Source organism: Pelodiscus sinensis, chromosome 20 (assembly GCF_052426305.1).
Source record: "Pelodiscus sinensis isolate ZL-2025 chromosome 20, ASM5242630v1, whole genome shotgun sequence".
Lineage (NCBI taxonomy): Eukaryota > Metazoa > Chordata > Testudines > Trionychidae > Pelodiscus > Pelodiscus sinensis.
The window spans coordinates 25,339,067-25,364,817 of NC_143071.1; the positions used below are offsets into that span (position 1 = coordinate 25,339,067).

Here is a 25,751-nt window from a genome sequence, read left to right on the forward strand (position 1 = left end):
ATTTATAAATAGGTTGAATAGGTTTGGTCCCAGGACAGATCCTTGGAAGACACCACTCTCCACTCTGAAAACTTACCGTTTGTTCTTATCCTTTGTTTCCTGTCTTTTAACCAGTTATCAATCCATGAAAGGACCTTCCCTCTTATCCCATGACAACTTAGTTGACTTAAGAGCCTTTGGTGAAGGACCTTGTCAGTGTCTTTCTGGAAATATAAGTACACCATATCCACCGGATTCCTCTTGTCCACATGCTTGTGGGCCACCTCAGTGAGCACTAGCAGATTAGTAAGGCATGATTTCCCTTTATAGAAACCATGTTGACTTTTCCCCAACAAATTATAAATCTATGTGTCTGACAATTCTATTCTTTAATATGGTTTCAACTAATTTGCCCGGTACTGACATTAGACTTACCGGTCTGTAATTGCCAGGATCACCTGTAGAACCTTTTTTTAAATATTGGCATCATATTAGCTGTCTTCCAGTCATTAGGTACAGAATGAACTTCAGTAATTACAATAAACTCTCGAACAAAATACAGGACTATGTAGCACTTTAAAGACTAACAAGATGGTTTATTAGATGATGAGCTTTCATGGGCCAGACCCACTTCCTCAGATCAAATAGTGGAAGAAAATAGTCACAACCATATATACCAAAGGATACAATAAAAAAAATGAACACATATGAAAAGGACAAATCACATTTCAGAACAGAAGGGAGATGCGGGGGGGGGGGGGAAGGAAGGTAAATGTCTGTGAGTTAATGATATTAGAGGTGGGGAAAGGTAGATGTCTGTGAGCTAATGGTTTTAGAGGTGATAATTGGGGAAGCTATCTTTATAATGGGTAAGGTAGTTGGGGTCTTTGTTCAGCCCCCCATGGAGAGTGTCAAATTTTAGCATGAATGACAGTTCAGAGGATTCCCTTTCAAGTGCAGATTTGAAAGTCTTCTGAAGTAGGATGCACGTGATTAGGTCATTGAGACAATGTCCTTTTTGGTTGAAATGGCAAGAAACTGTTTTTTCTTTGTGATCCTGTCTAATATCTGTTTTGTGGGCATTGATCCTTTGGCGAAGTGTCTGAGACGTTTGTCCAATGTACATAGCAGACGGACACTTTCGGCACATGATAGCATAAATTATATTTCTGGATGCGCAGGAATACGTATTCTTGATCTTATAACTCACTTGGTTAGGCCCAATAATGGTATCAGCAGAGTGAATATGTGGACAAAGCTGGCAATGGGGTTTGTTGCAAGGGAAAGTACCAGGGTTGGTATTAGTGTGGTATGTCCTGTGGTACTTGGTAAGAATCATCTTGAGGTTAGGTGGTTGTCTATAGGAGACTATGGGTCTGTCTCCCAGAGCTTCTTGGAGTTTAGTATCCTGTTCCAGTATAGGCTGTAATTTATTGATAATGTGTTGGACAGGTTTAAGTTGAGGGTTGTAGGTGATGACAAGTGGTGTTCTAGTGTTGGTTTTCTTGGGTCTGTCTTGTAGTAGATGGTTTCTAGGTATTCGTTTGGCTCTTTCAATTTGCTTTTTTATTTCTCCAGGTGGGCAGTTGAGATTTATAAATGCTTGGTAGAGATCCTGAAGTTTCTGGTCTCTGTCAGTGGGATTAGAGCAGATGCGGTTGTATCGAAGGGCTTGGCTATAGATGATGGATCGTATGGTGTGTGCTGGATGGGAGCTGGAAGCATGTAGGTAACTGTATGAGTCAGTGGGTTTTCTGTAGAGGGTGGTGTCTAATTTTCCATTGTTGATTTGTACTGTGGTGTCCAGGAAATGGATCTCTTGTGTGGAATGGTCCAGGCTGAGGTTAATGGTGGGATGTAGGTTGTTGAAATCTCTGTGGAATGTCTCCAGTGTTTCTTGGCCATGAGTCCAGATCATAAAGATGTCATCGATGTAGCGTAAGTAGAGAAGGGGTAAAAGCGGATGGGAGTTGAGGAAACGTTGTTCTAGGTCAGCCATAAAGTTATTAGCATACTGTGGGGCCATGCGTGTACCCATGGCTGTGCCGCTGATCTGGAGGTATAAGTTGTTCTCAAACTGGAAATAATTGTGGGTGAGAACAAAGTTACATAGGTCTGCTATCAGGTTGGCAGTGGTGTCCTCTGGGATAGTGTTTCTCATGGCTTGTAATCTGTCTTCATGTGGGATGTTGGTGTATAGTGCTTCTACAGCCATGGTGGTAAGGATGGTGTTATTGGGGAGGTTATTGAAGTTTTGTAGTTTCCTTAGGAAGTCAGTAGTGTCTCAGAGATAGCTGGGGGTGTTGGTTTCGTAGGGTTTGAGGAGAGAGTCTACATAGCTGGATAGACCAGTAGTGAGTGTGCCAATACCAGAGATGATGGGGCGTCCAGGGTGTGCAGGTTTATGGGTCTTGGGAAGCAGATAGAAAAATCCTGGTTGGGGGTCAGAAGATGTTTCTGTGTGGATTTGTTCCCGAGTAGCTGTAGGGAGGCTTTTAAGGAGACAGAGTAATTTCTTTTGGTATTCCAAGGTGGGATCAGAGGAGAGAGGTTTGTAAAATGTGGTGTTGGAGAGTTGTCTGGCTGCCTCTTGGTTATAGTCGGCCTTATTCATAATGGCCACAGCAGCACCTTTGTCAGCTGGTTTGATTATAATGTCCAGGTTGTTTTTGAGACTGTGTTCAGCGTGGCTGAGATTGTATGTCGCTTGTTGTTGTTTGCGAATAATGTTAGTCTGTGCGTTGTTGCGGAAGCTTTGTATATAGAAATCTAGATTGTAATTCCGACCGTCAGGGGGAGTCCATATAGAATTATTCTTCCTTTTTTGTTGATGGGGGGGGGATCTGGTAGGTCAGATTGGTGTTCATTGGTGGTTTGGAAATATTCTCGGAGGCAGAGGCGGCGAAAAAAAGCTCCAAGGTAACCACAAAGTTGTATCCAATTTGTGGGGGACGTGGGGCAGAAAGAGAGACCCCTGGACAAGACAGACTCTTCTGCTGGGTTGAGTTTGTAGCTGGAGAGGTTAACAATATTATCCGGTGGGTTGAGGTTGTTGCTGTTGTAGCCTATGGTGTGGAGCAGCTTGGAAAATTTGTTGTCTTTTCTTTGTTGTAGGGAATAGAAGCGTGTATAGTAGATTTCTTGTCTGGTGGAACAAAAGTCTTGCAAGGTGTCAGTCCGTGTGGATGTTTGTCTTGAGATGAGACTGTCTAAGTTAGAGATGTCATTCTTGATGTTTTTCTGTTTCTTGTATAAAATACTTATCAGGTGATTCCTTAATTTCTTGGATAGTGTGAGGCAGAGTCTTTCACTGTAGTCAGTATAGTATGTTGATCTTAATGGATTGTTCACTGTCAGTCCTTTGGGTACGATGTCCATCTTCTTGCACCTGGATAGAAAGATGATGTCTGTCTGTATCTGTGCAATTTTCTTCATCTGGTTGATGGATTTCCATTCCAAACGGCTAACAGTAGTGCCTTGCATGTAGAATAGTGATAGAAATGTAGCCGTGTTAGTCTGGTGTAGTCCTGTATTTTGTTTCTGCTACACCAGACTAACACGGCTACATTTCTATCACTAATAAACTCTCAGAATTCACTAAAACTACGGCAGGTGCTTAGACCCCAGATCATCCTTCATGAAAGGAAACTAGTCCCTTCAAGAGTCACTCACTGCAGGGAATACAGCTTTGTGCTCCATGATGATTTTGGGCACTGTGAGGTAGACTTCATAATTGTAATTAGGGATGTTAAATATTGGTTATTTGAATAGTTGATTAACCTCATGAATTCTTATTGGTTACTTGACTATTCTGTAGTGCTTGGGGTGGGACCAGCAGCCAGTGCAATCTGGCCCTCACTCCCGAGGAGCCCCCTACCACTCCATGCTGCTCCCTCTGTATCTGCAGCAGCCCCTGTCTGGGGGAGAGAGTCTGAGTTCCTGGACCCAGCATGAGCTGGAACTGAGGTAGGCTGCTTGCCCACCCAGCTCCTAGTACACTTTAAATTAAGAGCCACAGCAGGGCTAGGTCCCGGACCCGGTGCGAGCTGGGACTGAGCAGGGCTGCTGGCTGGCCCACTAAAAATGTACTGGTGGTTAGTGGTGAGGGGAAATGTGTGTAGTCTATAGTATTAACCTATAAGCTTTTGCTTATCGTTTAATCGATTACACTTAGGTTTGTTCTTAAGTTGAATCTGTATGTAAGTCGGAACTGGCGTCCACACTACACTACAGAGTTAGTTCGAACTAACTTTCATAGGCGCTACACTAGTGCTCCGCTAGTTCGAACTTAATTCGAACTAGCGGAGCGCTTAGTTCAAACTAGGAAAACCTCATTTTACGAGGATTAAGCCTAGTTCGAACTAGCTAGTTCGAATTAAGAGGTGTGTAGCCCCTTAATTCAAACTAGTGGGAGGCTAGCCTTCCCCAGGTTTCCCTGGTGACCACTCTGGCCAACAACAGGGAAACTCGTATGCCCCCCTCCCGGCCCCAGACCCCTTAAAGGGGCACGGGCTGGCTACGGTGCCCGTGCCAGGTGCAAGCCTGCCAGCACCCAGCCAGCAGACCCTGCACCTGGCACGGATCGAGCCACCCACCCGATGCCCCCCAGCCCTCCCCCTCTTCCTGGGACCAGGCTGGGGGCTCCCGGGAGCTTGCCCGGGACCGCAAGAGGCGGGCACCCGCCAGGGCTAGTGCGTACATCGTGGACCTCGTCCACGATCCCCGCACTAGGCACAGGAAAGTGGCCGTCTAGGGCAGGAGAGCTGCCAGCCTGGCCACCCAGGAGCAGGTGTGCATGAAAATCAAGGGGGTCCATTGAGACCCCCGACCCTGAGCCCTGAGCTTACAATGGCCGTCCAGGGTCAGATCAAAGGTCCATCTAGCCCAGTAGCCTGTCTGCCGACAGCGGCCAACCCTAGGGACGCTGGAGGGGACGGACCGAAGACAGTGACCAAGCCATTTGTCTCGTACCATCCCTCTCCAGCCTTCCACAAACCTTGGGCAGGGACACCATTCCTACCCCCTGGCTAATACCACTCCATGGACCCAGCCTCTATGACTTGATCTCACTTCCCTTTAAACTCTGTTCTAGTTGTAGCCTTCACAGCCTCCTGCAGCAAGGAGTTCCACAGGTTGACTCTTTGCTTTGTGAAGAACAACTTTCTGTTACTAGTTTGAAGCCTGCTACCCATTCCTTTCCTTTGGTGTCCTCTAGTCCTTCTTTATGGAAACTAATGAAGAACTTTTCTGTATGCACCCTCTCCACCCAACTCCTGCTTTTAGAGACCTCTATCCTGTCCCCCCTCCGTCTCCTCTTTTCTAAGCTGAAAAGTCCCAGTCTCTTTAGCCTCTCTTCATATGGGACCTGTTCCCAACCCCTGATCATTGTAGTTGCCCTCCCCTCTCCCAGCCTCTCTCTTCCCCTCTCCCACCTCCTTTTCCCAGTCTCCCCCAGTTTTGTTCAATAAAGACAGATTCCATTTTGGAACACAATTGTCCTTTATTTTGTCCATCAAGAAAAGGGGCTAGGGAAGGGTAAGTGGAAGGAGGTGAGGGAGGAATGGGGCACGAGCCCCCGATGGGGAGGACTGGGCTGGCTCTGCGGGCTTCTGGGGGTGGAAGCTCTCCTGCAGCCCCCCAATTGCCCCCTCTCCCCAGATGGCAGCCTGCGGCAAGTGCAGCCTGTCTGATGGCCGAGTGCTGTGATGTGCCCAGTGTGGGTACTCCGGGCACTCCAAGCCAGGACTGATTTGCAAGCAGGGCACCCCTGAGAACTGTCTGTCCGGGGTGGGAGTCGGGACCCTTTAAGATCAGCCCTTGGCTAGCCTGAGACAGCATCTCCACGCTCTAAGTCCTCCTCTGATGCCCTGCCGGCACCGCTTCCGGCCATCCTTAAGCCCGGTTCAGGGTCCACTTACTGTGGACATGCTAGTTCGAATTAGCAAAATGCTAATTCGAACTAGTTTTTAGTTCTAGACGCGTTAGTTCGAATTAGCTTAGTTCGAATTAACTAATTCGAACTAAGTTAGTTCGAATTAGCGCTGTAGTGTAGACGTACCCATACAGAATCAACTTAAGAACCCCAAGCGTCCCCAAGTCAGCTGCTGCTGAAACTGATCAGCAGCTGATTCCAGGAAGCCTGCGGCAAAGCAACTCTGCCTCGGGCTTCCTGTAGTCAACGCTGGTCAGTTTCAGCAGCAGCTGACTTGGGGACGCCTGGGGCAGAGCAGCTGCTCCTCGGCGCTACTGGACCAACCCAGCAGCACCCCATCTGTTCTGCCCCAGGCGTCCTGATTCAGCCGCTGCTGAAACTGACCAGCAGCAGCTGAATCAGGACGCCTGGGGCAGAGCAGCTGGGGTGCTACCGGGTTGGTCCAGTAGCGCCCAGAGCGGCGCTGCGGGACCAACCGGCAGCGCCCCAGCTGCTCTGCCACAGGCGTCTGGAAAAAAGCCTAGTCTGCTGGGGGGGTGGGGGGGGGTACTAGCTGCGCCCCCCCGTCCCCCACCCCAGCATACCAGGAAGACGCAGGTGGCGGACTGAGACGCACCGTGGTCCCGCCGCCTGGATCCTCCGCGGCTTTGCTCCCCGTCTCCCTGGTCTGCTGGAGACCAGCAGTTCAGGGAGACGGAGAGCAAAGCCTCTGAGGACGCCAGCAGTGGGACAGCCGCGGGGCGTCTGGGCTGTCCCGCTGCCGGCTTCCCCAAGGCTTTGCAAAGCTGCCCGAGCCCCTCTGCGGCTTTGCTCCGCGTCTTCCTGGTCTGCAGACCAGGGAGACGCGGAGAAAGCCCCGGAGTACACGGGTGGCAGGACCGCGAGGTCCTGCAGTCCGTGTCCTCCGGGGCGAGCCCCGTTTGTAACTGCGGATCCGACATAAGTCGGATCCGCGTAAGTCGGGGACTGCCTGTAGTAAAAAATCTCCTCTTCAAAGGTAACAATCTGTTTAGTGAGTAAAGCAATGAATTCCTCCATTGCCTTAAGGATTATCAATGCCATGCTCAGCTCTTTGGGACTCTATGCCCCTGCATCCAAGAGGAAATACTCTAGGCCGACTTCTCATAGATACCGTTCTGCCTCTCAGCTCTTCTCTCATCAAAAGTTTTTTGAACCACCTGATTTCCTGAGGATACAATTCTGCAGAAGGCAGAATTACTCTACCACCATCCTCCTTTCACTCTGTCAAAGTAGAAAGAATTATATTGTAAGAGAAGATTATGTTTGTAGGTATGGAGATCAGAATGAAGCCAGGTGTGCCTGGGATAACAGGAAAAGGAACATTAGGTGTTAGGCAGAAAGTAATTGAGGTAACCAGGGAGATATGGACAGGAGATTGCTGTGTGCTTGATGTGGAAATGAAGATACTTGGCTAGTCTCATACTAATCATGTGAAGTTTTGCCACCTTTTAATCTTGTTAGGTTGGCTTTCTTTTGACTGAATAAATCTAAGGGGTTTGAGCCTTGTATGGTACTCACATGTTCTGGGTGTATTAGCAGAGCGGCTGTGCTAATAAACAGAGCGGTCGGACAAATCTGTGAGTCCTGTGTCTGACTTTGACGATTCCCAGCTTGCACTGGAAAGTTAGCCTTTCTCCATTCAACCACTCATTGCACCTTTCAGTGGGCATCTGGGCTGTTTCCTTCTCATGTGCAGTGTGTAGATCATCTCAAGAGAGGACACTGTAGAGGGCTGGAGACCCATCCTGGATCTCAGATGACCAAATGTCGCCATATGTCATTCAAGGTTCAGGATAACCACTTTGGCCTCAGTAATCTGCTCAGTTAACGAAGACAACTGATTTGCAGCACTTGATTTGACAGATGCCTACTTCCACATTTCTAGCACATAGGAGATTACTTCACTTTATTTCTGGTGGGCCTGGAACAATTTCAGTACACGGGCCTTTCATTTGGCCTCCTGTCAGCTCCAAGAGCATTTACAAAGAGTCTGGTATTTTTATCTTGATGATTGGCTGCTCACAAGATGATTGTATCAGGAAGGAACAAGTGGCAATCCTCATTAAATCTTTCTCACTCTCTGGGACTTGTGGTTAACCATAAAAGTCCACTTAAATCTCCGTGAACGGTAAAGAAATTATGGGAGTGGAACTGAATTTGAATGCAATCAGAATGTACCTTCTTGAGGACAGATTCTTCATGACGAAGGACCTCATTGCCCAACTTTGACTGAAACCTGGACAACAGTCTGGTCCTGCCTGGTCTTTTTGAGGGCCTGTAGGATTCAGCCCTTCAGCTTCACATTAGAGGAGTGAAGTTCTGGAACGGCCTTCCAAGGGAAGTAGTGGGGGCAAAAGATCTATCTGGTTTCAAGATTAAACTAGATGGGTTTATGAAGGGGATGGTTTGATGAGATAATATGATCTTGGTAACTAATTGACCATTCATTATCAGTGGGAAATAGGTCAATGGAGGGATGATAGAAGTTACTATAGAGAACTTTCTGGGTGTCTGGCTGATGAGTCTTGCCCACATGCTCAGGGTTTAGCTGATCGCCATATTTGGGGTCGGGAAGGAATTTTCCTCCAGGGTAGATTGGCAGAGGCCCTGGAGGTTTTTCGCCTTCCTCTGTAGCATGGGGTACAGATCACAGCTGGAGGATTCTCTGCATCTTGGGTTCTTCAAAGTATTTGAAGGCTTCAATATCTGAGATATATGTGAGAGGATTATTCTAGGAGGGGTGGATGAGATTCTGTGGCCTGCATTGTGCAGGGGGTCAGACTAGATGATCATAATGGTCCCTTCTGACCTTAGAGTCTATGAGTAAGAAGAAATGTAGGTTACTTATCTCACAATTATTTCTTTGATATTTGTATTCCTTATGGGTATTCTGCAACCCACACTCATTCCTGTCTGCTTGGATCACCGTTGATTTGAGTGAGAGTGGGAACTGGAGAGTCCATTGGGCTTATGGCATAGGGTACAGGATTGGACCAATGAAAATTTGCTCCTGAAAAATCTTATAGGTACTCCTCATTGTGGGAGCACTTGTGTACTCACAGTATTTATAGGGACCACATATCTCAAAGAACACCAATTACTGTACAAAATCTGCATTTTTTCTTTGCTCTGTCCCAATATCCTGTAATAATGATGATAAATATGATTTATACCGTCTGAGTGCATTTCTTCCATTGCTGATGTACTGTTTCAGTGGAATAGAAGTGTTAATCTGTTTCATCAAAAACAACGAGGAGTCCTGTGGCACATTAACATATTTTTTGGGGCATAAGCTTTTATAGGGTGGAACCCACTTTATCAGATGCATGAATTGGAAACTTCAATTTGGAAGGTTTATAGATACACATGGAAAGATGGGTGTGTTACATTACTGTGTGGAGAGCCAGTGCTAACGAGTGTCTCACGGTGTGGATGTATTCCAGGATTCTATGGAGAGGTGTTAAGATAAAAACATATGATGATTTTCTTTTCTCTGGACAGGTCCGAGGCTGTAACTTTAAATTGGAATGCCCCCTCACAAGCCTTCCCTCGAATCACACAGCTGTTGGGTTTGCCAACTTATCGGTATCATGTCCTGCTGGGTCTTACGGTATCTGTTGGGGGATTAACAGAGACAACGGTAAGCTATCAGGGAACAGACTCCTTGTTTGTTTGCTAGAGGTTGTTTATTTCTCCTATAACTATGTGTGGCTAAATTCCATACGTTGTCTCAATTCCATACGTTGCAATACTTTCATTGGTGAATTTTGATCACAAGTTTTTAAAAGTTGTCTGGGATAAAATTTGAAATTGTTATAAACAAATGATTGTGAAACACCTCTTAAAACTTCATCTAGCAAGATGTTCAAGATGATTTTTCTTTTATTCACCAACTTTTTACTGTTTGGCCCAAGTAGGACCAAGCACAGACGTCAAAACACTTGGTTTCTTTGTGTCCTTAGGTGTAAGATAATTTTGGTGTTTGTGCCCCCTCTCTTTATAGTTCAATGCATGTTTGAAAAGTGTTCTCTGAAGGGTACCTCTAGATAAAATGAATTAGTTCCAGTTTAGTAAAGGAGCCATGATGTCTGGAAGGTAAGTCTCCATGTGTGTTCGTCCTCTGCTGATGGTTGCTATTATGCAAATGTATTGTTTCCTGCTGCAACCTCCAATACAAATGAATAAGCCATTGAATTTGGGACACGCCTTGTTTGAAGTGTCATCATCTTTCCACTGTCTGAAGAAAATCTATTTCTCAAATACCCCTGACATGCTGGTTTAAACACTTTTAGTCATAGACGTTAAAGCACAATATTGGCGCGTATCCATAATTTCACATACAGCACTGATATGTATATTTTATGCATGGTATTTATCAGATGATATCTCACAAGATATATACTTTATACAAAAAATATTGCAGTAGTGCAGCTGTTCTCCAGCTATGAGTTGGACCCCCAAAGTGGGTCGGGCCCTCATTTTAATGGGGTCACCAGGGCTGCCTTAAGGCTTGTTGGGCCATGGGGCCAAAGCCCCAGTACTGAAGCTCTTAGGCTTTGGTTCCTCACCCAGGCAGGCTGGGCTGCGGCTTTGGCATTGGGCCTGCCATCCATGGCAGTGGAGCTTGGGTGCGCTCAGGCTTTGGTCCCCCCTCCTGGGGTCATGTAGTTATGCTTGTCAGGAGGGATTGGCATACTTTTGAGAACCCCTGCCATAGTGTGTAAGGTACATAGTGTACGGGGTGCCTAGAGTCATGCTCTCTCCTTCCTTTTCATCTGATCAAAGCCGAGGCTTCAGTTGGATCTCTATTTCTGTAGCCTTTCCAATGGGATTATGCTCAAGACCCCAGCCTGCTGATCCTACATGAATGAGTTTTCAAGACCTCATGAAAAAGATTGGAGAGGCTTTACAGGTCCCTGCAGGGGAGAGAGGAATCTCAACTTTCTTTCCTGGATAGCGCACAACTTCAACTCTCACTTGGAAGGTGTGTTATCCCGTGATACCAGTGATAGGCAGCCTCGGCTAGTGAGTGGGCTGCAAGATAGCCCCATCCAAGACAGTCTCCCGGGATAGGGCAGTTTTGCTCACTGTGCTTATGTACCAAGAATTTGCAGGTGTGGTGATTGAACCGTGGCAGTGCTGTGATTGGATGCTGAGGGACAGCATGGCTCTGTCAGTGCTTTGTGCAATCATCATGCACCTCACTTCACCTGCCCTTGCTTTACTTGTATGTCCCATTAGCAATATCAGTAGGAAAAATTTTAAGCTGAGAAACTAGCAGAATCTGGCAACCTAGAATGTGGGCAATGGTAAACAAAATGCTTTTGGGTCACACACCAATGCCTAATGGGCTGTATGAAGACCTAGACTGCACTGCGCTACATACTCGCTAGAGCAACATTATTTTGCCTATCCTTGATGCTGCTTGTTGCTAGCCCATATGGTATGGCAAACCCCACCTGTAAACAGGCTGATTAAAAACAATTATATTCTGTCAAGGGTTTGGACTTCTTTCCTCTAGCAGAAAACAATCAGAATTACTTTCTTCTAAATCTTTCCTCTTAAGTAGTCTCTTAGACTTATTTCTTTGTATTTTTCTATGCTCAGATTTTGAGTTGAAATTCTGAATAATTCAAAATACAGGGCTCATATTCCTGTACATCCAGCAATGTGATATATGCCATCATGTGCCAGCAATGTCCCTCTGCTATGTATATTGGACAGACTGGTCAGTCACTTTACCAGAGTATCAGTGCTTACAAATCAGACATCACAAATCAGACATCTCCACCCAGAGAAACCTATCATCCAACGTTTTAATCAAACTGGACATTCCCTTAAAGATCTGACAACATGCTTCTTACTACAAAGAGACTTTTAACACCAGATTACAGAGGGAGACTTCAGAACTTTTATTTATGCTAAAATTCTATGTGTTGTGAATGGGCCTTAATTTAGATAATTACCTCCTTACACATTACAAAGACAGCCTCCTCACTTTTTGAAACAAAATACAGGACTATGTAGCACTTTAAAGACTAACAAAATGATGAGCTTATTAGATGATGAGCTTTCGTGGGCCAGACCCACTTCCTCAGATCAAATAGTGGAAGAAAATAGTGACAACCATATATACCAAAGGATACAATTTAAAAAAATGAACACACATGAAAAGGACAAATCAAATTTCAGAACAGAAGGGGGATGCGGGGGGAAGGGAGGAAGGGAAATGTCTGTGAGCTAATGGTATTAGAGGTGATAATTGGGGAGGCTATCTTTGTAATGGGTAAGATAGCCATTACAAAGATAGCCTCCCCAATTATCACCTCTAATACCATTAGCTCACAGACATTTACCTCCCCCCCCCCGCATGCCCCTTCTGTTCTGAAATTTGATTTGTTCTTTTTATGTGTGTTCATTTTTTTAAATTGTATCCTTTGGTATATATGGTTGTGACTATTTTCTTCCACTATTTGATCTGAGGAAGTGGGTCTGGCCCACGAAAGCTCATCATCTAATAAACCATTTTGTTAGTCTTTAAAGTGCTACATAGTCCTGTATTTTGTTTCAGCTACACCAGACTAACACAGCTACATTTCTATCACTATTCCCCACTTTTTGACATTCATAGTAACTCCAGTTTAGCCACTTAATTGACTCTTACAATAACAAATTCCTCCTTCCTTGTCTCTTCCTTCTCTCCTCGCCCCCCACCTTCTGTTCTATGTAGCTGATTCGTTACTGTGTAATTTGTTTCTTCTTCATTGTTATCCGTCTGTTATATAATGGTCATGCCAATTCAGTTTCAGAATATGATCTGAAGAAGTGGGTCTGCCCCACGAAAGCTCATCACCTAATAAACCATGGGTTCCCAAACTGGGGGGCATGAAGAACTTCCGGGGGGCATGAGGTGACCCAGCCACACACACACCCGTCAATCCCACCCCAAGTTTTGCTGCTATATTTTTGGGAGGGGGGGCGTGATGTCGAAAAGTTTGGGAACCACTAATAAACCATCTTGTTAGTCTTTAAAGTGCTACATGACTGCTTTTTTTGGTTTTCCCTTTATCCTGTGTGCTATGTTGATATGTAGATAGAGATAGCAAAACTTCATTTAATGTTCAGCAATTATTGGTGAGCACAAGTTGAGATCTTGGTATGAAAGCAAATAGGAACTCTGTTTTTTATGTGTAATAACTTTATAGGGAGTGAAGAGGGAGATGTGTTAAGATTTTTGGTTATGGAATTTTTACTTGCTTTCCAAAAGAGTTTCTCTACTACATGTAGTTTAAATAGGACAGAAGATAGTTTGCACTCTGTCAGTAGCAGCAATGAACACAACAAAATACTGCATCAGCATTTAATATTCATCTTATAGAGGAGCAGGCTACAGTTTCACTTTTTGAAAAGTAAACAAAGTTGCTTAGAGGAACTATGTGGAACATGTCTCATTCAGAATCATGTCACTAGCAGATGTTCTCTTTTGAAATAATTTTAGCCCAATCTGAAAGCATAGTTGTCACTTGGGGGTTGAGTTTAAGCATTCTGCAGCATTCCGGTGGTTCAAAGGGATACTTTGTAGAAAAGACTCTTCAAAGAATATAACTGGCTTATAAGGCGGCATATTTCTTAAGGCTACAAAACTGAAAACTTCTTGGTGCATGGGGTCTTCAGAACAAATTGGTGTACTGTCTGCAGCTGTAATTTCAAACATGTTGCTTGATGCTATTACATGATTATTATATTTTATTAAATCAACCTCCTCCTGGGATTTGATCAGTACAAATAAAACATGCAGTGAGAAATGTTATAAATGTTTAATGAGGAAAGACGTGGTATCTTCAAGAAGATTCTGTTTTGTAAGACAGTCTCACTGGAGGACTGTGGGTTTTTGCCTGACCACAAATATACAACTGTTGTAGAGAGCTGAGCTGAAGTACAGTAACAAGATTTATGTCCAAGCCATTGCCAGGTTTGTGTAGCTGTTAAGTGACTTAGTTATTTTTATGTTTTGTCATTTGACTACACCAGATTTATGTCAACATTCTATATGCATAGAATCTATAGTGTGTGTGTGTGTGTGTGTGTGTGTGTGTGTGTGTGTGTGTGTGTGTGTGTGAGCATTAATCTTTCTCAGAAGTTCTGAAGTAGACTCAGCGCATGTCAGACACATTAGTGACTTTTTGTGCTACTTTGGAAAAATTACTGCCTCTTTGAACAGTTTTGTCTTAGTTGCCTTACTAAATTAAAATATGAGTGCATAGCGAAATGGTTTGAAATTTAAGAAAATAGCTGCAATTCTACAATAGCTAATTACTCTCTCTGACACTTAGCCCATAATCAGAAGAGAATCCTTAATACTGGCAAGTAGATGACTGGTTTAGAAGAGTTTGTAGGAGTTGGGTCCATAGGTTTATAGTCTCAATTTACAAGCATGTTGTCAAGCAGAATGTATTTCAGGCACCCTTTAAAAGAAAGCATTGTGAATTGTTTTCATTGCTCTACTTTAAATGTCACTGACATTGAACTTCAGAAGGGTTATTTACCTTTGAGGATTGGGAGAATTCAAAGAAGTATTGTGAGCAGAGCCATGTAGACATGGGCTCACTTGTGCTAACTACTAGACTTTTATTATTTTTGAGTTCTAAAGAAAACACCCTGTTGCCACTTAAGTATAGTAAATATGTCAGGATTTGAAATGATCCAGGAACAGCACTATTTACTGAGCATAACATACCCTAATGTACATGTCATCGTTTTCCTGCACATGTGCGGAAACATTCTAACTCTATGAATAGGTCTTTATCTGTACATTGAAATATATGTGTATGAGCTGTATGAAAATTTTAACTTGGAGCAACTCTGATAAAACTGTACAATACTTGCTTATTTTCAGATTCTTTTGGCATATGTATGCTGTTCCCTTTACCACTTTTGATGAAGACAGTCTTTTTAGTAGCCAGTGCATTGGCTCAGAGGGCTAGGGAGACTAGATTCTCATGGCAAGTCCTCCTTACACATTGTTTCATAAGGACAGATTGACTCTCAGACTTCACCCCAAATTTCTGGCTAGTGTTGTCTCTGATTTCCATGTGAACTATTACCTTCCAGTTTTCTTTTAATTGTTTAAAGGGAACCCCTCATGCCCACCTCTAAGCAAACACTTTCCTGCTTGTTAGTCACCAAGAATGAAACCCATAAGGACAATCACTTGAAGAAAGAATGGGTACTTATCCTATAACAAGAGGATTTACTTGGTGTTGCTCAGATTCTTAATATTTTTTGTCTTCGTTTAACTTATTACTCTGGGGAGGGATGTTAAATTTAGATTAATTGGCTATTCCAATTGTTTGATGCAATTTGCATCAACTATTCGATCAGTTGATAAGGGTGCCTCTGCCTTTGAAGTGTAGCAACAGCCCCAAGGTGAAAGCACTGTAGGGAGCACGGGGCCAGTGGGGCACTCAAGCCCTCCTCCGCTGGCCACGTGCTCCCCACAGCATTTCAAAGCGGCAGCGCTGCATGGAGCCTAGAGTCTGGCTCCACACGGTACTGCCGCTTTGAAGCGCCTCACCTTCCCCCCCTTGCTGCCTCTTTCTGATAGAGGCAGCAAGGTTGAGGGAAGCAACTGGTTGACTAGTGTGTCAATTATCCGATAAGCATTTGCTCTTTCTCACCACAGCAGCTTGAGGCCAGGTAAGAAGCATCTGTCCATGGCTGCTGCAGCGGGAACAACCAGAGGGAGGGGTTCGTGCCCCCTGACTGGGGGACGGATGGACAGACAGACCCACAAACAGACAAACTCCCTCAAATGTATAGTAGATAGTTGTCCCTTTCTCTGCCCCAATAGCGTTATAGCTGTCCCAGTTCCCATTATTCACTATAACTATCCCTGCTAGCAGACCCCACCCTTTCCGTTTTATGAGAAGCATTCACATTCCAAGCACATCCCGTTTTCCTGGCACATATCAAATAGTGTGTGTGTGTGTGTGTGTGTGTGTGTGTGTGTGTGTGTGTGTGTGTTTGTGTTTGTTTTCGCCCCCCGCCCCCAAGAACTCTAGGAAGTGTTCTTGAACAGACTCACAGACAGGAAGACACACACAAACAAACTTTTCCAAATATATAGTAGATAACTGTATTTCTTTGAGATGTGAATTCCATAATCTGCCCTTCGTCTGCATTTCTATGAAGTCCAGTTCTGGGGATGTTAAAAATTGTCGTGGTAATCTGAGACAGCTGGAAATTAGTAAGTATGAAATGTAAGTTAGGAATGTGGCAAAAAATGTATGGCTGGACACAAGCTTTCTGAAATATTTCCATGAGACTTTACAGGTTTCTTCACGTCAGTGACATCGCCCTTCTGCAATATTTGGAGAGGAAAAGTGCTTGATTTATTAAAATTTGATAGTAGTTGTGTATCATTTCTTTCCTTTGCAAAAAGTAATTGGAAATATTTTGTTATAATGTAATGTGAAATAATTCATCTGGTATTGAATTTTTCAGTTACTGTCCTGTATCATAAATCTTTTTATATACTGTGAAGACCTTAAATATAAGCATATAGCACACTTTCAACAGGTGAAGAAACTCCTTTAAATTACTTTTGACATATGAAAGTATAGTATTTACTCAAGTCAGTTCAGATTTTCTTTGAGGGCAGTTGGCTTGTAAAAACATCTACACGTAGGTGCTATCAAAGCTTGACCCTTAGGCTATGTCTAGACTACACAGAAGAGTCGAACGAGGATATGCAAATTCTGCAGGAATTTGCATATCTTCTTCTGATCTTACTTTAGAAAGCAGAGCTTTCAAAAGTGAAAAGTAGTCTGAATGTGGCTTTTTCGGCACTTCCCCCCTTTTTTGAAAAGCTGCGTAAACCTCATTTTTTGAGGAAGAGCAGCTTTTCAAAAAAAGGAGGGAGGTTGCTGAAAAAGCCGCGTCCAAACTACTTTCACTTTTCAAAAGTTCTGCTTTCTGAAGAAGATATGCAAATTCCCACAGAATTTGCATATCCTCTTTAGAATCTTCCGCATAGTCTAGACGAACCCTTAGTTTTGAAACTAGTATACCTCAGTAATTACTGAATTTGAGTGATATCTACATGTAGATAGTCCAACTTCTGCTAATTGGTGGTACTACAATATGCTATTTATAATGTGGTATATACTACTGTTAAAACTATCAAAATACATTATAGAAAAGTGTTATTTACATATTGGCTGAAGTACTTGAAAATTCATTGATAAATGTTTAAAACACTGTAGTCCTGCTGCTCCCAGGCACGTGCACCTCTGCCAGTGATTTCTGTGCAAGTGAGTGGGTGCGCAAGGGCTTTGTGTGCATTTTGAAGTACAGAAGCACAATAGTGGGTTTTCTACGGTTTTTTGTTTGTTTTTGTTTTGGTCTAAATGTGATTCTTTTATTGATTTCCCGCTCCCTCCACCCCCCGTTTGTATAAGCTACTACAGTGGCAAAATTTTAACTTTTGACAAACAATACAGCATAAATGGAAAGCGAAATGGCTGTCTTCCTGTCAAATGCTGGACTCACGGTTGGATTTGATGTAAAGGGAGTATCTTTTCCTCACAAAAATGTGCAGCTTAAGTAGTGGGGGATGAACATATTTATTTCATGATTGCTCGTGTTTTTTAAATTTATTTTAGCCAATGCCAAGTGTGTTTTGCACCCTGCTTCACATGAAACATTTATCTTTTGTAGGTCAGGTATTCTGCACAGAGCCTCTTTGACTATATGAAGAAAATCCAAAACAATCCGTGCGCTATGAACACCTTTTGTGAGACTTTGTTACGGGTCTTTGAGGATAACCTGCTGAATGACAGGTAATCTTTCTCATAAAGTAGTTGAAACAACCTGCACTGAGCTGATCATTCAAATTATGACAGTTGTCTCAGGTTGTATCTTAAATATTTTGAGATGTTTGGAAGAAAGAGAATACGTTCAACAAGAATAACCCTCCCCCACTCTGAAAAGATAGAATTATGGTGCAGCGCCCTATAGAAAGAAGGAAGCATTTACCTTATTGCGATACTGTGATAAGCTGTAATGATTACATATAATGTAATGCTCAGGGGAGCTGCTGGACCACTTGGTCCATCAGCCCTCCAAGAGAGCGTGGATCACATCAGTCATGTTGTTTTAGCCAGTGCTTCAGCCACTCACTGGCCAGGCTGTCAGTGACACCTGACATCCGATCTTCACAGCCCAGAACCCCTGAATGATCCATTAGCCTCAGCCTCCCAAGTACTTGGGCTTACAGTGCTCACACCATGCCTGAGAAAGCGCAGATTGGTGTGATAAAAAGTTTTTTTGAGCTATATGTAGAATTATCTGCCATGTATTTTTTTAGGAAGGGTTTCTTTGTCATTCTTTAACATAAAAATAGGCCAGATTTTTTTTACACAGTAAGACCTAGTCACTAAAACACCACTTACTGAATGTGTTTGCAAGTGAGTGTGTTTTCCTGGGGAGTTTTTTTTCTGTTCATGAAGTTTAGCAGAATTTTCAGTCTGTCAGAGTTAACTCAACTGGGAATACATGGGTAGCTGTGATGGCTGCCATACCACATGCTCTAATCCATTCAATAACTAGGTTAAATGGAAAGTGTTGGCAACTTTTAATGAACTCCGTAAAGTACATTGTTCAGGGTCATAAAAATTATCCTACAAGTTTTAGTTGTGTTTCCAGGCCCCCACAGACTTACACTCACAAGCTGTTGACCAGCCTCTTCCCTTTGGCTGCAACAAGAATGCAGCTGTTTCAGCCAACGAGAATGATTTTAGCCAACTCACAAGCAGCCTAGCAACCTTCCCCTAGGGTGAAGTGGAATTCTAATTTAAATAGATGTTTGTAGATGGGAGGTTTCCTCACCCACCCCCTTGCTTCCTATACAAGTAAGTGTATAAATGAAATCTGTGCCAAGAAATGACTGTACAGTGTGTACATTTTTTTTTAAACTTAGAGTATCTGTGCCCTTGTTAAAGATGCTGGATCAGATGCTAGCTAATGGCTGCTTTGACATCTTCACCACTGAAGAGAAGTAAGTAGTAATTATTCTGCTTTGAAACAGCTGTTTTATACAGAGGGCGCTAAGAGGGGTAGCTGTTGTTGTAGCTAATTGACATATTTGTATTGTGTTACTAGTGAGAATGTTACCTACCCCCAGCTGAATGGCAGTGTTCTGAAAACCAGCATTTGATCATCTGTACCCTGACAGTGATCCTTGATCTTTGCTCATGTTGAAAAATGCACCATAACCCCTGATAGGTTCAGAAAAGGGCAACAAAAATTATAAGAGAGGTTTGGAACGGGTCCCATATGAAGAGAGATTAAAAAGTCTTGAACTTTTCAGCTTAGAAAAGAAGAGACTAAAGGGGGATATGATAGAGGTTTATAAAATCATGACTGGTGTGGAAAAAGTGAATAAGGAAAAGTTATTTACTTATTCCTACAACATAAGAACTAGGCGTCACCAAATGATATTAAAAAGGCAGCAGGTTTAAAACAAACAAAAGGAAGTTCTTCTTTCCAGAGGATGTGGTGAAGGCGAGGACTTTAACAGAGTTCAAAAAAGAGCTAGATAGATTTGTGCAGGTGAGGTCCATCAATGGCTATTAATCATGATGTGTAGAAAGGGTGGGTGAAGCCTCTGTCTGGAAATGGGTGACAGAAGAGGGATCATGTGAGGATTCCCTGTTGTGTTCCCTCCCTTGGGGCATCTGGTATTGGCCACTGTGGGAAGGCAGGCTACTGGGCTAGAGGGACCTTTGGTCTGACCCAGTATGGCCGTTTTTATAGTAATTATAACTGTTTGGGTGACTTTTTCTTTCACAATATGCTGTGTGCTTTTAAAAATCTTGCAACAAACAAAATAGGGTACATATTGTGGTAGTGAAAATGAAGAGCTGCCTTAGACCAAGGCACACGTGACTCTGTATATTAAGCAACTTAATTATTCTGTTTAAATTTTCCTGCAGCTACAATAATCCATTGAACAGCTCTCAAGAAAGGCCAAATACAAAGGCCAAATACTGGGGCTAAGAGCCTTGGGGGTATCCCTTTAACCTATCTTAGCTCTTTCTTTATAGCTGCTATATGACCAGCAAATGAACTAGAGTCAATCCACGTATTTTCATCCAGAGAAGGTATAGCAGGGACAGATTGTACAGTTGCTGAGAATTCATCTACAGTCATAATAAGCTGCACATTTTCTTGGGAATAAATATATTGTTTCCCATGTTGTGTACATTTCACTGGCCGTGTTTCGCTATGTGACATGGTGAGACAAAATGCCTTTGCTGACCAGCCATTTAAAAAAAATCATTCTTATGTGAGCGGCAGGAGAAAGCCCAAAGTTTCCAGTCAAGTTAAATATTCTGGAAGGTAATACCCTGGGACTGATCAAATGTGAACAATAAACATTCCATGTGAAGTCTGAAAAGCAGTAGGTTTGCACATCTGCAGATACTTGGCACGGCACTGCATGCAATTTTATACTGCATTTGGCATCTATTTTTTTTAAACTCTTTAATGTTAAAATCATTCTCAGTAGATGTACTTTAAAAGTTTATACTTTATAGCTTTAATTCTATGAATATTTCTAATTTCAGGTATAGAGTATATTTCTTAATCTGATAACATTTCTAATTGGAATACTAAAAATTAAAAAGAAAACCCACCACCACCTTCAGACAAAATCAAGCCACATAGTAATCTAATATTAATCTGAGTAATGCCTCTCCCTTCCTTATGTAGAGGATTAAGGCGCCTAAAATTTGACTTGTCTTGCAATAAAGGCATGCCCGGCGGGGGGAGGGCAACTGTCCCAGATCCCCATGATTCTAAAGGGTCCAGGGCTCCAGGCCACTGCTGCTGCCACAGTACTTAGCTGAAGGCGGCATGCTCCAGGCAGTGAGAGGCAGTATAGGGTGCGTCCAGAGGCGCTGAGGGCTGACACTGTACAATCCCAACTCTTCCACCCAAAGTCCCACCCCATCTGGGAACATGGAGCTTTCTTTCCCCCCACCCCACCCCACCCCTTTCCCAGGGCCTCACATGGCTGTTAGCTTCCCTGAATACAGATCTAATTTATCTCAGAAGAGCTAGGAGGATGCTATTGAAAATCCTGAGGTAGCTAGACAAAGTTCCAGAGCGCTGCCCTGTGTCCCAGGAGTTCTAGTTCATCATGGAAGAATCTTCCCGGGATGGTTAAGAGACAGTTAAATCCTGGCCCTGGCTCTCTGCTGTCTGCTGCACTGCAGTATGGGAAGTCACTGCTTTTTGTGTGAAAGACGATGGGGGAGTGTTACTGCTGGAGCGGATTGCTTGAGCAGAACCACTTGTATATCCCACGGCCAAAGAAACGTGCCAAAGAGGATGTGAAAATATAACACAGAATGGGTTGGATTGAAATGTAGACACGCTGCCCTAGAACTTGCAGCATACAATTTCAGAGCTAGAATGAATATAAAAAGTGCTGAGTGCCAGCGGCATAGAGGTGGATGCTTTTCCTCATTTTTAATTCCCATTCATGTCCTACAAAAAATCAGCTAAGAATTATAAAAGCTGATTGATTTTATTTAACATGAGGAATGTACAGTAATAAGCTACATGACACTTGAGCTAGAGACCTCTTGCTCAAGGGCCTGGAACATCAGCCCATAAAATTAATTGTTGGGTTATTTTCTTAACTGGGCAACTACATCTTGGCAAGATCTTCTTGATTTACAACACCTGTGATTTTGATGCCAATGACTGCTTAACCTTCAGCTAACTCTTGTTAAATTAATTCTAAAAAGTATTTTGCAAATGTAAATTTCTGTTCTGTTACATGTCTCCTTTTTTCCAGTAGTAATTGCAAAAAATATTAGAGCAGGTAAATACGATCCAAATTGTTGCTGAGTTCAACACTGATGTAATAGCAATTGGATTAATGGTTGGATTATTTTCCCCTTGATACATAAATGCTTTGAATTGCCACTGGATGTCATTCTTGCTTCATAGAAACACAGCTTGGATTGCCTTCTCTCACGTATTCAAGATTTCCCCCTAAAGCTGGGCTTCGGAAAAGACAGTGGAAGTCATTTCTCATAGCTCTGTATAAATGGCTTTTGATGCTTGTGAGATGTGCTAGGCTTAACACTACTAGGAGTCTTTATTAGATTCTGGACAAACATCACTTGGCTATTTCCAGAGAACTGTCCATGTGCTTAGGGTTGAGAGCGGCGCCGAATCTTCATAATCCAGTCAGTCCTTTGCGCCTCTGCTGAGGCTGCCGATAAGGAGACCAATTACAAGATGGAGACCTGTGTAATAGGAAATATCAGGAGCAAACTCTCCTCCTAGCTGACCAAACTGACAGTAACTGTGATAACTTGCATTTGCTGTTGCCTTTGGCTGGGTTTGAATCCGTGCTATGGAGATGAAATGTCTGCATGCCACTTCTCATTCAAGTCCAGTCTCCTTTTGTCCTCTCTACAGGCTGCTGTACTTTTGCATTGAAGTGTCTTGGTTCCTCTCTCGAGGTGCACGCTGTTCCATAAAACTCTGAAGTTTAGCGTAATAAAAATTGTGAATTTGTATGGAATTCATATTCGCCCACATGGCCTCTTCGCCATTCCTCTCCATTTTAAAGAGTACTGTAATTCTGATGGACTGTTTAGTCTCTGCCACCATTCCTGACCTAAGCTAGCACATTTTTCACCAGTGGTTTTAAAGCCCATTATTGTCTAAGCCCTGTGTACTGGGGTTTGCAGGATGCTTGCTTGAAGACTGATCCTGCAAGGGGTCAGTGGGAGATGAGGGTACTGGGAATCTTAAAGGACTGGGCTGTAATACAACAGGCCCAGACTGTGATTCTCTTACCCTCCGGAGTAGTTCCATTGAAGAAATCTCAAATTCCTGGTCACGTAAGGTTAGAAATACTTAGCTGAGTTTGAACAAAATAGTCACTAAGTCATCAGTGCCGTTGGCAATATCACACAGGTATCTAATATTCAGCTATTCGGACCTCTCCTTTCTAAAACTATTGATATAAGTGTTTGCAGATGGTTTTATAAAGTGCCATAAATGGCAGGTTTCATTATGGATGTGACTCTTAGATTTTGGTACTACTGGCGATTCCTTTAAGTAGTGGTAATTCCATTCCTTAATAGAGCTTAAGCCAAAAAGGGCACAGCATGGCTCTCCTCTAATTTCAAGACCACCCCAAGTACTGTCATGACTGACCTAATTGAAATGCAGCTCATCTTAAAACAAAAATTCTTTCTGCAGGAACACGTGTGCCCAATTTACATAATGTAAAGACTTCAGACTGATCTCTTTTCCCCAGATACTGATTCTGTTTCTACTGGAACCATGCCCACACAGGAGAAGGAATTTTCTCAATTTCCTTTAAAGAGGCCAAGCTATTTGAGTCATCTGAGATCACACATAGGGTAGGTTTAGTTAGTACAAATGTGAAATTGGCAGATGACAGAAAGGAAAGTGTGCTGCACATAAGGCTACACGTACTAAATTTTTCCAGATGCTCGGTTCCAGTTGGCCTCTTTGTTGCAGTGCTTTTCAGCAATGTCTATATTGTTGCATCGATTTAAAAATCTCACCTCATTCTCTATATTGCTGTTCTCCTGTGCTGAAAGGCAGGCACACATTGCAGATATTTTTATTAAACTCCTGTAACCTTCAGCCAGTCTGTGAATTAGCCTTGTGTAATTTGCCAGCACAGGAAAAATACCCAGTCTTTAATATGTAATGACACACACACAATTCACTCCACTCATACAGCCATACACAGCTGGGGATTAATATCCACATCTACCTACCTGACCATACACTTATACATGGATACACACGAACTCACAAGTTCATACAGGCACACTACCCTCTTCAAATGTCTCTCACATGCACACTTCTCTCCAATTGCATTCTTTTGGCCTGGTGGGAGCTGTGCTGATACTGTGTGGGGCTGTGGTTGTGGCACAGAATTTACCACTGTGGCTTCCAAGTTAGATAATTCAGTCGCTGATTACCTTTTGAAATAATGTGAGGCACAAGGTAACCTACTGTATGCAAATTATAACTTCCTGCCATGCCCATTGTCTTTTTATTGTTGGAAAATAAATAAGTTCTATTGTACAGCTTAAACTTATTTTTAAATCTACAGTTCAAATCAACATAACAGATAAATGTCTGGATTTTGCTTCATACTGTTCACACCTAATACAGTGGAGGGTTTCTAAAGGCTTGGTCTAGAAATAAAATAAAAGTATTTTTTACTAGGGTTATATTTTTCTAAGCAAATCAAAAAGTGTTTCATGCTATATTTATGACATAGCACATTATTTTGCTGTTTGCTTATGATTCAGATGCCTTAAGAGTACCGAGCAGAAGATTAAACAAGTTATGCTGCAAATTTAATAATATATTCTCAGAGTCTATGAAATATGAACAAACAGTATAAAACAACACTGTTTGTATAAGTGTCTGGGAAAGAGCTGAGAACCACATTTCCCATATTATGTGTGGAAAAAACCACCCTTGCTAAATATATTTCAACATGGCTTCAAACTCAACTGCATTTATCAGTAAAACTTCGGAGAACTTCAGTCCCTATTGTAATTATATTGTTAGGCATCGCTAAGGGCACCATGATGGTATAATAGTACGTTAATCCTCACTTTAAGCAAAAAAAAAAGTTGATGAATTTTAAAACAGTGTGGAATGATTAAAGACTAGGTACCAGAGCAATGCATTACATGCATCCATTTTTAGGAAGATATAAAATGTTTTCTCTCTTCCTTTGCCAGATTACTAATCTGACACAGGCCACAAGTAAGAACAAGACATGACATAGAATTGCTTGGTGGCATACATGGAATGAGTTTGGTTATCATTCACTTCCCCAGTGAGTAGGTAATCCCAGCACAAAACAATGAGCATTTATTTCCCTTTTGTCGATATAGAGGTGAGTGACTGAGCAAGAATTGAGGCTGAAGTAAATTCTCACCATTAGAAAGGGGTGAATCTTATTGGCAGAGGATTGTGGGGGAGCTTCTTCTATTGCCCTGTCTTTGTTCTGTGAATAATACTATTAATCTGACACCTTCCATGACAGCTACTTACATTTAGAAATAAGTTTTAAGAGAATGTTTGCCTTATAAAATGAATAACGAAAATAAACTTAATTTCAGCCATCCGTTTGCTTTGAAGTTACTTACACTTTGCAAAGAAGAGATCAAGAAATCCAAAGATATTCAAAAACTTCGCTCCAGCATTGCAGTGTGAGTTGGTACAATAATCTTTTTTTCTAATTCAGGGAATGGAGAAAGAGTCAACATCTGAACAGAGAGCATTGGAGTGCCATGATTGGAGAATTGATCTCCTTTGCCTATTTGGTATCAAATCTATCTGGAAAAAAAAACCCATGTGATTGAAAGTTTCCATGATTTTAATGAATGTGTTTTAAGAAAAAAAAACCCACACAATGAATCAGTAAAGATTTTATTCCAGGTGTCCCCAACCCAAATGATTGAACTGCTGGTGTCCAAATGGGTTGGTTAAATTATTAGTTTTTTACTTCTGGAGGGCTAGATAACAAACACAATTAAATAAATCACCCTAGAACTTCTTTGTGAGCTAGAACACACAACCAATGTGGATGTTTCTGCTCCAGAGAAAACTGCAGCTGGAGCAGCAAGAAGAAGTTTCAAGTCAGGACAGAAGTGCATTAGCTGCATTGTAGATGGGACCAAAATAATCAATAGTGACGTTAGTCTGGATTGATCTTCCTTGTCAGAATTGG

General features: G+C 42.6%; 1 protein-coding gene across 3 annotated transcripts in view; it reads left to right on the forward strand.

Moving 5' to 3' along the window:
• The window catches only part of TBCD (tubulin folding cofactor D), a 265,482-nt gene that overhangs the window by 215,726 nt on the left and 24,005 nt on the right, over positions 1-25,751 (forward strand). For 2 of the 3 annotated variants that reach the window (XM_075903520.2, XM_075903521.2), the window contains exons 33-36: positions 9,434-9,572; positions 17,651-17,772; positions 18,912-18,989; positions 25,141-25,230. In XM_075903520.2, the coding sequence (XP_075759635.2) occupies positions 9,434-9,572; positions 17,651-17,772; positions 18,912-18,989; positions 25,141-25,230 (429 nt within the window). The other variant, XM_075903522.2, reaches the window with a different exon arrangement.